The sequence below is a fragment of the Neomonachus schauinslandi genome, chromosome 2 (genome assembly GCF_002201575.2).
Source record: "Neomonachus schauinslandi chromosome 2, ASM220157v2, whole genome shotgun sequence".
In the NCBI taxonomy this organism is placed as follows: Eukaryota; Metazoa; Chordata; class Mammalia; order Carnivora; family Phocidae; genus Neomonachus; species Neomonachus schauinslandi.
In genome coordinates this window covers 55,107,230-55,121,538 of record NC_058404.1, presented here as the reverse complement: position 1 = coordinate 55,121,538, position 14,309 = coordinate 55,107,230, and the positions used below count along the sequence as shown (strand labels likewise).

The 14,309-nt window shown below is 39.0% G+C and overlaps 1 protein-coding gene across 1 annotated transcript in view; it reads left to right on the top strand.

Moving 5' to 3' along the window:
* The window catches only part of LOC110588414 (60S ribosomal protein L38-like), a 10,861-nt gene extending 4,344 nt beyond the window's left edge, over positions 1-6,517 (top strand). Inside the window, exon 2 of the mRNA XM_044913071.1 lies at positions 6,312-6,517. Within this exon, the coding sequence (XP_044769006.1) occupies positions 6,312-6,517 (206 nt within the window). The remainder of the gene's footprint in view (positions 1-6,311) is intronic.
* Positions 6,518-14,309: the final 7,792 nt, after the last annotated feature.

The window sequence follows — 14,309 nt, the reverse complement described above, 5'->3', positions numbered from 1 at the left end:
TCTTTCTTTCTTTCTTTCTTTCTTTCTTTCTTTCTTTCTTTCTTTCTTTCTTTCTTTCTTTTCTTTCTCAAAGCTGATTCCAAAGAACCTTTCTTATAAGGAAGCATTCATTCTATTTGTTTTGGAAAGTACCAGAAAACTTATGAACAATATTTGTGAGAGGTGTACAGAAAGGGGTGCTGCACTCTCCATATTGATTGTTTCTGTTGATAGAGGCCAGCAGATAATTGCACAAATCTTTTCACTGTGCCTAAGAAGATAGCCTAAGAAGATATTTTCAATGTAAGTCTATAAGGGATCAAAAGTGGTTACCAAGCAAGTCCATTTTCAGAAGTGACTTCTTTTTGACTGTTCTGGATTTATTTTTTTGCCAATCTTGTTAATAAAGGGTTGAGTTTTAAGGCTATGAAAGTACAGGAGACATATTTTTGGGTCCATGAAGGGCAGAAATTTGGATCAAAGGCTAAAATAAAGAACACCTGAATGACTATACATCTGTGAAAGAGAACTGAAAATGTTTAGCCTCTCCCAAAGGGAGGTTTAAAGGAAACTCTTTTGTTTAGCCTGATCTAATGGGGAAGGGGGATGGGAAGGAAAATCCTGAGAGTCTGAAAAAAAATATGAAAACCTCAGGCTCCCCTCACTCAAATTTGAGGTTTGAATTTACACCCTCTGAAAGGCCTACATTCTCCAACAAAATAGTATAAAAAGCAATCTCAGGCTAATAACAATACTGATGTCCTCAATAAAAGTAATTAAAAGTCTTCTCTAGAAAGACATATTTTCAACCCTGCATAGGATTCCTCTAGATAAAGTGCCATGAAACATGAACTCACAGTTCTAAATTACAAGAAACATGAAGAAACAATCCAGAATCATTAACAATGATAAATTTCTTAGACCCTAAGAACTTCAGAAATAGATTATAAAATACTTAAAACTATTAAAGAGAAGAAACAAACACTACTAAAATATTTACTAAGAGTAATTTTTCTGGCCTAGAAAAAGGGTTAATTTGTGTGTTCTTTCTCAGGTTGTTTTACTTATGAAATAACGCAGGACCAGAGTTCTGCTTATGGGCAAAAGGGTACTCCATGTTATTTTCAGAACATTCCTTCTTGCATATGCTGGGTCTCCATGAGCAAACCCACCCGGGAATGGGCACAGCTTCTAGCCTTCAACAGCAGGCCAGTGAGCAAAGAGAAGGTCAAATTTGTACTCCAGCTGAAGTCAAGTTTGGAAAGTAGACTAATTCCAAAAGGGTGGAAAAGAGTGGGAACCAAATAAAAGAGAAGCAAGACAAAACCAGTGAATTTAGGAGGTGGAGGATGTGGTGTTCCTTAAGGCAGGAGAATACCAATGGAAGATGAAAGCAACCCTTCATAGATCACCTTCAAAGGGGACTGCGGTTTGGGGCAATATTCAGAAATGTTGTTTTGGCTATGAAGTGAAGCCAGACCCCATGAAAGAAACCTAATTTCAGAAGGAGACTGTGTCTGCTAGGATGTGAATAGGAGATTTTATTTTATTTTATTTTTTAAAGATTTTATATTTAAGTAATCTCTACACCCAACGTGGGACTCAAACTTAGAACCCTGAGGTCAAGAGTCACATGCTCTACCAACTGAGCCAGCCAGGTGCCCCTAGTAGATTTTAATCTCTAGAACTATACATTTTTGACTAGGCTTAGTTTCTCCTGTCTCTGGCTCAGGAATGTCTGTCCTTTGTCATATTGCTGTTGGAGACAAAACTATCAGAGTCTTCTGTGTCAGCTGATAAACTTCCAAATGAATGGGACAGAAAAGTTTCTCAGAACCAGAATTGGGTCTTAATATCTTATCTTAATATGATTTAATATAATGTCAGGTCTGTAGGTAGCATGTCATGATGAAAGGAAGTCATGTAATGGCTACTTACACCCACAATCAATTGCTTGGAACTTTTTGGGACCTGTTTTTAGAATAAGGACTGGAATAGATAAAATTAATTCAAACTGCTTTGCTTAAGAAATTTCCAGATTTCTGGAACTGGAGGGTGTTATGCTGAGCGAAATAAGTCAATCAGAGAAAGACTTGTATCATATGACCTCACTGATATGAGGAATTCTTAATCTCAGGAAACAAACTGAGGGTTGCTGGAGTGGGTGGGGGGAGGTGGGAGGGATGGGGCGGCTGGGTGATAGACAATGGGGAGGGTATGTGCTATGGTGAGCGCTGTGAATTATGCAAGACTGTTGAATCACAGATCTGTACCTCTGAAACAAATAATACATTATATGTTAAGGAAAAAAAAAAGAAAAAGATAGCAGGAGGGGAAGAATGAAGGGGGGGAATCGGAGGGGGAGACGAACCATGAGAGACGATGGACTCTGAAAAACAAACTGAAGGTTCTAGAGGGGAGGTTCTTGGGAGGATGGGTTAGCCTGGTGATGGGTATTAAAGAGGGCACGTTTTGCATGGAGCACTGGGTGTTATGCACAAACAATGAATCATGGAACACTACATCAAAAATTAATGATGTAATGTATGGTGATTAATGTAACAATAAAAAATTAAAAAAAAAAGAAAAGAAATTTCCAGATTTCCAGACAGGAATCAGCTGTCTTCATGAACAAAATCCAACTCAACAGTAAAAGCCAGATTAGCATAACTTGATGGAGACACTCCTATTAGTTGGACATTGTGGTGTTATGAAATGAAACATTCTAGTTAAATAGGGATAATTTAGAGCCAATCCCCAAGGAATCTGGAAAATCATCAGGCAGTTATTTTTAATTCTTTCCTTCCTCCCTCTCCCACCCTCTCTCCGTCCCCCACTCCCTTCCTTTCTTCTTCCCCTCCCCTCCTCCGCCTTCACCTCCCCTCCTCCGCCTTCACCTCCTCCCTCTCTTTCTCCTCCTCCTCCCGCTTCCCTCTGTCTCTTTCCCTTCCCCTTCCTCTCCTTCTATCCGGGCTGTTCCTTTTCTCTCAGCACCCACCTTTGCAGACAAACTTCTCTCCCCACTCATCGGCATCTTCCACATGGTGGCCTCAGACCCGCTCCCAAAGTTGACTGGGCTGTAGTCTGTGTTTCACGCTCAGTCTGTGTCAGGGGTTACAGTCAGATGCCTCTTCCAGCCCGAGGTAGGCATGGGAGGGGTAGATAACCTAATCTTAAAAGTAATAAAGTTTCTTTTTATCTCCTTGAATATAGAGTCATTCTTTGTCCCATGGGGTAATTTTCAAGCTACCCTGTGTATTTAAGAGCAGTCGGTATCACCGGGCTCTTGAGATGATTCAGTTTCATGCAACACTCCCCAGTTTCCTTCAGATTTTGTTGAAGCTGGTGGTTTTTGTTACAAGTCATAGTGAGTCTTCTGGGGGTTGAGTGAGGGATTCTTTTCCTAACAGTATGCTTAAGGGCAGAGGAGGATGTTCCTTTTACAGATATCAGGAAACATGAAAGAGAAACAGTTAGATCTAATCCTTTACAGATAGAATTCTATTTTTCTTCCTATTTCACTTGGATATGTTCTTTTTTTCCCCAGCTTTAGAAACTAACAGATAAAAAAGCAGTTTAAACTTAAGTAGTGCCTTTTTTTTTTTTAGAACAGCATTTACAATCCGGTTTGTATGTTCTGATGAATATTATATCTGAAAAAATAAGGAATTCACACTACATACACTTTAGAAATAGTTAATTAAACAAAATAAAGCAAGTTTCTTTACTGCAGGACTTTTCAGTTCCTTTAATATGCTAATGGGCATTGTGACACTTCAAGAGTGGATTATACTTTTCAGAAAATTATTTGACCATCAAAAAAAGCATAGTCCTGGAAACAAAAGCTTTTAAACTTGTTCCTGCCAATGCAAGTTTCACTGCTCTCTTGACTCAAAGGATTGTCTGAGGCTGTGCTTGATTATGATACTATCCCCCAGCTCCAAAACTTCCCTCCTCTACTCCACTTGGTGATGCAGGGGCCAAGACCTTGGAAACCAGATTTTTCTTTAGTCATCTGGCTTCCTTTTGGGATGCCCTTGAGAGAGACTGGGCAGCAGGAGGAAGGGAGAGGGCTTTTCCTTCTTCCTTTCTGTTTTCTGTTTCTAGATATCGCCCTACCAGTGGCCTTTCACTTGGCAGCAATAATTAGTTTCTGTCTTCAGCTTCTCTCCACACTCCCAGAGCCTCATTGCAGTCTGAGGTGAGGTAGCAGCAGCTCCAGGTAGTGGCCCCTTGGGAGTCAGAGCTCCAAATGCAAGAGGCCTCTCCTCAAAGCACCCGAGCCAACCATGGCTTGCTTGGCAGTGCCCCACCCTAAGCCCTGGGTCCCGCCTCGATGGGGCCCTCCCCCACCTCCCAGTTTTGGCCATTCCAACCTCTTGCCTAAGAGTAGAAAGCTGCTTGCTACCTAACTCTGTTATCTCGGTGTTCCTTTGTGCTGTTTTTGAGCCCTCCAACATCTGCAACAAATTTCCCATATCAAATTCTCTCTGTTAAAATACCTAGTGTGGTATCTATTTTCCTGACTTGGCATCAATGGAACAATGCACATGAGAGCTTCCCCTCCACAGGAGTGCCTTTGGAGATGGAGGGAGGCTGGGAGAGTGGGTAAAAGAGGCAGTGGAGGAAAAGCCTTGAATTCTTGCTTTGAATCTTTTTTTTTTTAAAGATTTTATTTATTTATTTGAGAGAGAGAGAATGAGAGAGAGCACATGAGAGGGGGGAGGGTCAGAGGGAGAAGCAGACTCCCCGCCGAGCAGGGAGCCCGATGCGGGACTTGATCCAGGGACTCCAGGATCATGACCTGAGCCGAAGGCAGTCGCTTAACCAACTGAGCCACCCAGGCACCCTCTTGCCTTGAATCTAAAGCAATAGTTTTCAGACCTTAGAAATTCAAGTGAACTCAAAGAAGTTTCATTTTGAAAATTTCACAGCACCCCCTGAAATAATAGGATACATTCTGGAGTGTTAGTAAAATAGAATTATGAATTCTTTTTTCACCTATGAAGTTACTCAGCGATTTTAGTAAAAATGTAATGAAATGTAACCTTTCTGCAGGGCCGTATTTGCTATAATTTTAAACACAGATTAGCCATCCCAAGACAGTGGGAAGAGGTAGTGTGACTTGGTAGGGTATTGGAATTAGAATATTGAAAATGCGAGCATATGTTCTCATGGAATCTCTAGGGATACATTTAAAAATACTTGGTTTAAAAAAATAACCAAATCTCTGGGTCTCAAATTTGGCCTATCATTAGAATCATCTGGGAGATCATTAAAATTACAGATTGCTGAATTGGACCCCAGGAGCAGGGTCAAATTCAGACTCTACTGGGTTAGGCCCCTGGAACTGTTATTTTTGGGAAACCCCATGTGAGCGAGGGATTCTGGTAATAGACAGGTTTAGGATCCATTATTATATAGAATAAAAATTTCCTATTTTTTTTTTTTAGAACTTAGATTCAAAATTCAGTGTTTGGGGTTTTTTTTTTTTTTTCCATTAAAAGTCTGAGCTAGGAGCCATGGTGCTGACAGTCTCTCTATCCTAGCAGGGGGCATTGGGGAAACCCCGGGTTAGAAGAGACAAAAGGCGATGGAGCTTCCCTCCAAGGCTGATTTTTGAAGGGCTTTTGATCATCTCCACCCAGTGTCAAAGCCAATCATGGAACCTCAGAGCCAAGGCGGTTCTGACAGGTTGTTTCCACACCACGACACCATTTCTGTCTGCTTGTTGGGGCTCCAAGGGGGCGCCTGCTATCAGGATGCTGAGATTCTAAGTTATAAGTGGGCCTTTCACAATCAGTGCAGAGGTTTTTTTTGCCAAGTCGTTACCTTCCTGGGATTCTAAGATATGGTGGCCAGGCATCTGACTTTTTTTTTTTTTTTTTAAGATTTTATTTATTTATTTGACAGAGAGAGAACAAGCAGAGGGAGAAGCAGGCTCCCCGTGGAGCAGAGAGCCCGATGTGGGGGTCGATCCCAGGACCTGAGCCAGAAGCAGATGCTTAACCCACTGAGCCACCCAGGCGCCCCTGGAGAGCCTCAGTATTTTTTAAAAACCTTTTGCGGAGGGCTCAGTCGGTTAAGCGTCTGCCTTCGGCTCAGGTCATGATCCCAGGGTCCTGGGATCGAGTCCCAAATCGGGCTCCCTGGTCGGCGGGAGGCCTGCTTCTCCCTCTCCCACTCCCCCTGCTTGTGTTCCCTCTCTCGCTGTGTCTCTCTCTGTCAAATAAATAAATAAAATCTTTAAAAAAAAAACTTTTGCCAAAAAGGGGGAATAAGGCATCTATCTGGCAGTGCAAATCCTTACTCCCTCCCTGTGTGCCTCCTAGTTACAACTAGCAAAGTTGAGGAAATCAGGAACTTCCTGCTCAAGGCCAGGGGAAAGGATGCGAAATCTGTTAAGATCGAGAAAACCGAGGATAACGTGGAGTTTGCAGTTTATTACAGCAGATACCTTTACACGTTGGACGAAGGAAAGGCAGAAAAACCGACACAGTCCCTGCCCCTAGGTTGCAGAGTGAAGGAGCTGAAATAAACCAGACATGTTGATTTAACTGTATTATAATTTGTTTAATTCAAACAAATGAATAAATAATTATTTTAAGGGGTGGAAAGGATCCTGTTTTCCAATTGCTCCATTGGCCAATCGCAGCGGCATCCAGTTTGGATGAATAATGTTGGGTTCCTTGGGATCGCGGGTCCTGGATTTGATCAGGGAACTCACCAGACTTGCAGCTTTTCAATCGTGGAATCTGTTGACACAAAAAATCCTCAGCACTTTGGATGATTCAAGTGCACTTTCATAATATGCTCTCATTTTACCCTCTTTGTGATTTCCACATTCCACAAGAATCCATCACTCCTCTCTTGAGTTATGTGCTGCTTAGGGCTGATGCTCATACCACCCGCTCAGGGAGGGCAACCTCAGCTTCTCGAACTCGCAGAACCTATTGTTCTGTCCCTTTCTTGCCCACTGTTGTCACTGCAGTCCTGTACTCCAGCTGGGAGGGCACGGAAATGACTCCCCGGAGAGCCATTCATCACAGTAATAAATGTTCTGTGTTTTACTAAGTTCCATCAAAGTTCACCTCCACACTGAAGCGAAACAATTGTTCTCTGTGCGTTCTTTTCTGTGTCAAAACATACTGTTCCCAAAAGTGCATAAGCTCTTTGTGTATGTGCAGTAGGTCAGCTTGAAGCTGCGTCCACATCTGTACACAGACCGTGTGAGAGACTAGCGCTTACGAGACACCTCGGTGCCCGGCTGAACCACCACCTTCACAGGCTTCGTGTAGATACTACAACTGGCTTAGATGTGTGCATTTTCAGTATTATTCTCCACTTTTCTTCCTAGCCTCCCAGGTGTGTTGATTTTAATTGCTTCACTCATGTAAACATCTCTAAAGACTGTACTAGGTTAGTTAGCTGTGGAAGCGTATTGCTGGCTTTCTCCTCTCCCCCTTTTTTGCCCACACACGCAAATTAACCAGAAACATTTCATTGCTCAGTAATGAAGTTGGGATTCTTCTCTGTAGAGTCCAGGAAGACATAAAAAGCAGCCTGTCTTTATGTTAACATCGACTCTTTTCTTCGTCTTCTTCCTACCAAATGCTCTCTGCCGACTTACTTTAGAAAAGAAGCAAACACTTCCCTTGCTTCTCAGAGTATACAGTCCTGTTATTGAGCAATCTTAGAACAATTTACTGTGTAATCCACCCAAAAAAACAAAACCAAACCAAACACACACACACACACACACACACACACACCCCATGTCAAAACAAAACAGCTTGGGCATCCTTTCCTTGTTTTTAAACCTCATTTGCTCAATAGCATATTTAATAAGATATATACCAACTTATTTTGTCCAGCACTATTTAATGCAATAACTTCCACACACAAAAAGGCCTAAACATTTAGCCACACATGTCATCAAATAAGAGGTTTGGTAATAATGTTCTGTAATTTAACATTTAGATTTTTAAGATATGCCTTGTTAAGAAAAACAAAAGGGCTTATTAACTCATTTGCTTTTCTTATTAACTCTATTTTTTAACTGGCTGAGCAAACATCCAATTACAGGGCTAATTTGTTAGGGTCATACATTAACTAAAAAGAAAAGAGAAAAAAACAATGACTATAGCAGAAACTAGGAATTTCCAAAGGCTTATTTTGTTTGAGTTAGGATATGATATCTTTTATTATTTTTATTTATTTATTTGAAGATTTTATTTATTTATTTGAGAGAAAGAGAGAGAGTACAACTGCAGGGGGAGCAGAGAGAGGGAGAAGCAGGCTCCCCACTGAGCAGGGAGCCTGACACGGGGCTCCATCCCAGGACTCCAGGATCATGACGTGAACTGAAGAAAGCCGCTTAACTGACTGAGCCACCCAGGGGCCCCAAGGATATGATATCTTTTAAATAGGCTGGTGACAATCTGTCCTTTACATATTAAAGATAAATGACTTAGACATCCCTGTCTGGCTACCTTAATCTTTTTTTTTTTTTAATTTAATTTATTTATTCATGCGAGACAGACAGAGAGAGAGAGAGAGGCAGAGGGAGAAGTAGGCTCCCAAGGAGCAGGGAGCCCGATGCGGGACTCCATCCCAGGACCCTGAGATCATGACCTGAGCCGAAGGCAGACGCTTAACCGTCTGAGCCACCCAGGCGCCCCGTGGCTACCTTAATCTTAGATTGCAGGAAAAGACAAGGTGGAGCACAGATTTTTTTTTCCTTTTTTTTTATTATTATGTTATGTTAATCCCCATACATTACATCATTAGTTTTAGATGTAGTGTTCCATGATTCATTGTTTGCGTATAACACCCAGTGCTCCATGCAGAACGTGCCCTCTTTAATACCCATCACGAGGCTGACCCATCCCCCCACCCCCTCCCCTCTAGAACCTTCAGTTTGTTTCTCAGAGTCCATAGTCTCTCATGGTTCGTCTCCCCCTCCGATTTCCCTCCCTTCATTCTTCCCCTCCTGCTATCTTCTTTTTTTTTTTTAACATATAATGTATTATTTGTTTCAGAGGTACAGATCTGTGATTCAACAGTCTTACACAATTCACAGCGCTCACCATAGCACACACCCTCCCCATTGTCTATCACCCAGCCGCCCCATCCCTCCCACCCCCTACCACTCCAGCAAACTGTTATGCTGAGCGAAATAAGTCAATCAGAGAAAGACATGTATCATATGACCTCACTGATACGAAGAATTCTTAATCTCAGGAAACCATCTGAAGGTGGATCACAGATTAAACAAAGAAACAAAAAACAGACTGTGCCAACAAGCATAAGGAAAGAACAGTTCCAAATTTTGTGTTGAATTTAACTTTCCTTCAGTTGATCCATATGGCCTGCTATACCACAGCATTCCAAGAAACACTAAAACTTTGAGTTTTGGTATGGATGCTATCAGAAGTTTAATTGGTTTGATCAAAATTATGGTTGTGAAGACCCACTCATTCTTAGAGCAAAAACAGGTAACCAGGTTACACTTTATAAACTGACAATTAAGCTTTTTGTAAGGTAATCTGTAGTTTATAACCAAATCCCACATTAAAATGTCTGCCATGTGTTATATTTGCATTACTTTACACTAGTTTTATTGCGAAATAATTGACATACAGTACATCACTGTATAAGTGTAAGGCATACAACATGATGGTTTGATTTATATATACTGTGAAGTGATTACCACAACAGTCCATCTTTTACATATACAATAAAAAGAAAAGAAAAAAATTTTCTCATTGTGATGAGAACTCATAGGATTTATTATTTTGACAAATCTCAACTATATATCATACAGCAATGTTAGCCCTAGTCATCACGTTATACATTACATCCCAAATACTCATTTGTTTTACAACTGGAAGTTTGTACCTTTTGACCACCTTTCTCCAATTCCCCTTCTCCCCACCTTCCACCTCTCGTAACCACAAATCTGACCTCTTTTTCTGTGAGTTTGGTGTTTTTGTTCTTTTCTTTTTTTCTTTTTTCGATTCCATATAAGTGAGATCATACAGTATTTGTCTCTTTCTATCTGACCTATTTCACTTAGCACAAGGCCCTCAAGGTCCATCCATGTTGTTGCAAATGGTAGGATTTCCTTCTTTTTTTGTTAATGGCTGAATAATATGCCAGTGTGTGTGTGTGTGTGTGTGTGTGTGTGTGTGTGTATAAACATGAGGTGCAGATGTACTTTTGAGTTAGTGATTTCATTTTCTTTGGATGTATTCCCAGAATTGAAATGACTAGATCATATGGTATTTCCATTTTTAATTTTTTGAGGATCCTCCATAGTGTTTTCCATGGTGGCTGCACCAATCTACGATCCCACCAACAGTGCACCAGGGTTCCCTTTTCTCAACATCCTCGGCAGGATTTGTTCTCTCTTGTCTATTTCATGATGGCCATTCTCATAGGCATGAGGTGGTATCTCATTGTGGTTTTAATTTGCATTTCCCTAATAACTAGTGATATTGAACATCTTTTCATGTACCTGTTGGCCTTTCATATATCTTCTTTAGAGGAAATGTCTATTCAGGTCCTTTGCCTAATTTTTAATTGGGTTATTTGGGGATTTTTTGCTATTCTCTGAGCTCTTTACATATTTTGGATATTAGCCCCTTATCAGATCTTTACAGATATTTTTCCTATTCCATAGGTTGTATTTTTACTTCGTTGATGATTTCTTTTGCTGTGCAGATCTTTTTAGTTTGATATAGTCTTACTTGGTTTTGGTTTTGCTGCTCGTGCTGTAGGTGTTATATCCAAAAGATCATTACCATCACCTATGTCAAGGGGCTTTATTCCTATGTTTTCTTGTAGAAATTTTATGGTTTCACATCTAACATTTAAGTCTATAATCCATTTTGAGTTGATATTTTGTGAGTGGTATAAGATATGGGTCCAGTTTTATTCTTTTACATGTGAATATCCAATTATCCCAGCACCATTTATTGTAGAGACTGTGTTTTCTCCATTGAATATTCTTGACTCCCTTGTCAAATATTGGTTGACCATATATGATTGAGCTTATTTTTGGGCTCTCATTTCTGTTCCATTTGTCTATTTGTCTGCTTTTATGCCAGTGCTATACTGTTTCGAAGACTATAGCTTTATAGTGTAGCTTGAAACCAGGAAGTGTGGTGCCCCTACTGTGTTCTTTCTCAGGATTTCTTTGGCCCTTCAGAGTTTTTTGTGGTTCCATATAAATTTTAAAAGTTTTTTTCTATTTCTGTAAAAAATGCCATTAGAATCTTGATAGGGATTGAATTGAATCTCTGGATGTCTTTTAGTAGTATTGGCATTTTAACAATATTAATTCTTCCAATCTATGAACATGGGATATATTTCCATTATTTTGTGTCTTCTTTTATTTCTTTCATCAATGTCTTATAGTTTTCAGAGTACAACTCTTTGACTTTCTTAATTAAATTTATCCCTAAGTATTTTATTGTTTTTCATACAATTGTGAATGGGGACAATGTATTTATTTCTTTTTTGGAAAATTTATTGTTAGTCTATAGATATGCTACTGATTTTTGTACGTTAATTTCATATCCTGCCATTTTACTGAATTTATCAATTAGATCTAACAGTTTTTTGGCTGAGTTTTAAGGATTTTCTACATAAAAATTATGTCATCTGCAAATAGAGACAGTTTTACATCTTCTTTTCCAATGCTGACACTTTTATTTCTTTTTCTTGCTTGATAAGCCTGGCTAGGACTTCTAGTACTATGTTGAATATGAGTGGTAAGAGTGGGCACCCTTGTCTTGTTCCTGTCCTTAAAGGAAAAACTTTCAACCTTTCACCATTGAGTATGATGTTAGCCATGGGCTTGAATTTTGTCAAATGCTTTTTCTGTGTTTTGTGTCCCAGGAATAAATCCCACCTAATTATGGTGTATGATCCTTTTAATGTGTTGCTGAATTCAATTTGTTAGTACTTTATAGAGAATTTTTGAATCTTTTTATATTTATCAGAGATGTTGGCCTATAGTTTTCTTTTCTAGGAGTGTCCTTTTCTGGTTTTGGCATCAGGATAATGCAGGCTCATAAAATGACTTTGGGAGTGTTCCCTCTTCTTTGATTTTTGGAAGAGTTTGAGGAGGATTGGTATTAATTCTTCTTTAAATGTTTGGTAAATTTTACCAATGAAGCCATCTGTCTGGGCCTTTCTTTGATGGGAAAATTTTGATTACAGATTCAATCTCCTTACTAGTAATTGGTCTATTCAGATGTTCAATTTCTTCCTGATCCAGTCTTGGTAATTTGTATGTTTCTAAGAATTTTTCCATTTCTTCTAGGTTGTTCAGCTTTTTGGCTTATAGTTGTTCATAAAAGCTTATTATGATCCTTTGAATTTCTGTAGTATCAGTTGTAATACTTCCTTTTCATTTATAATTTTGTTGTTTGGGTCCTTTGTCCTTTTTCCTTGGTTAATGTAGCTAAGGGCTTGTCAATTTTGTTTAGCTTTTCAAGGAACCAACTCATAGTTTGGTTAATCTTTTCTAGTTTTCTATTTCATTTACTTCTGCTCTAATCTTTATTATTTCCTTTCTTCTGCTAACTTTCAGCTCAGTTTTCTTTTTCTAGTTCCTAAAGACATAGAGTTAGGTCATTTATTTGGAATCTTTCTTGCTTCTTAATATAGGCTTTTATTACTGTGAACTTCCCTCTTAGAAATGCTTTTGCTGCATCCTACAAATTCAGGTATGTTGTGCTTCCATTTTCAATTGTCTTAAGAAACTTTTTATTTACCCTTTAATTTCTTTGAAGAAATTTGTTGATCCATTGGTTGATCAGGAGAGTGTTGTTTAATTTCCACATGTTTGTAAGTTTTCCAGTTTTCCTCGTGTTATTGATTTCTAGTTTCATGCCATTGTGGTCAGAGAAGATACTTGGTATAACCTCAATCTTGTTGAAATTCCTAAGACTTGTTTTATGGTCTAACATATGATCTATCATAGAAGATGTTCTGTGTGTTCATAAGAGGTTTGAAGTCTATTTTGTCTGCTATACATATAGCAGCCCCTGGTTTTGCTGTTGCTATTGTTATTGCTACCATTTGCTTGAAATATATTTTTTTAATCCCCTCACTCTCAGTCTATATGTGTCTTTAAAGCTAACGTGAGTCTCTTGTATGCAGCATATTTTTGGATCTTGTTTCTTTATCCATTCAGCCACTCTCTATGTCTTTTAATTGGAGAATTTAATCCATTTACACTTAAAGTAATTATTGATAGATAAGGACTTAACGATTGCCATTTTGCTCACTGTTTCCTGGTTGTTTTGTGGGTCCATTGTTCTTTGTTTCTTATCCTGCTGTCTTTTTGTTTCGTTTTGTTTTGATGTCTCTTGGTATCAGTATGCTTTGACCTTTTTATTGTGTTCTTTTGTGTAATTACTATAAGATTTTCCATTGTGGTTACCATGAGACTTACATAAAATATCTTAAACTTATAACACCCTATTTTAAATTGATCACACTTTAACTTCAATAGAACTTGTAAACTTTACATTTTTATTTCCCCTCTCCCTCACATTTTAGGTTATCATGGTTACAATTTACATTTTTTTATCATATGAAACTAATAACAGATTCTTTTTATTACATTTTTTTTAACTTTGAAACTATGGTTGTAAATGAATTATTCACCACTATTACCATGTGCAGAATCTAACTATGACTATATATTTACCATTATCAGTGAGATTTACAATACCCTTTTATGTTTTTATGATGGTAATTAGCATTCTTCTCCTTCTACTTTCCATCCCTTTCTCTTACTCTTCTCCTTCAGGAATTCCCATAATGCAAATATTGTTTCTTTTCTTTGTGTCCTGTAATTCTCAGAGGCTTTCTTCAATCTTTTTAAAATTTTTATTTAGTTCCTCTTAGGGGTAATTTCCCATGTCCTATCCTCCAGGTTACTGATTCTTTCTAGGATTTCTGTTTGTTTGTTTGTATGCTGAATACAGCTTTTAGCCTGTCCTACCAAGGAATGTAACCAGAGCATATGGAAACTGCATAACCCATCCAACAGCCTTACATACAGTGGCACTTAAACAGAAAGCACAGCCAATGGTGTCCCCCATCTGCAGAGCTAAAACCGGTGGTCTCACCTAACCAGGGAATTCAAAGCACACTGTGCTCTGATTTGGGTCCCCAAAGAATGAGACAGACCCTGTGTACTGTCCTGCTGCTCTGCCAGGGAAGGGAAGCTAATTCATAGTCCCACCTACTACTGAATATAGTACCCTGTCTTATCTAGTTAGCCTGACCAGGGAATCCAGGCAATTATG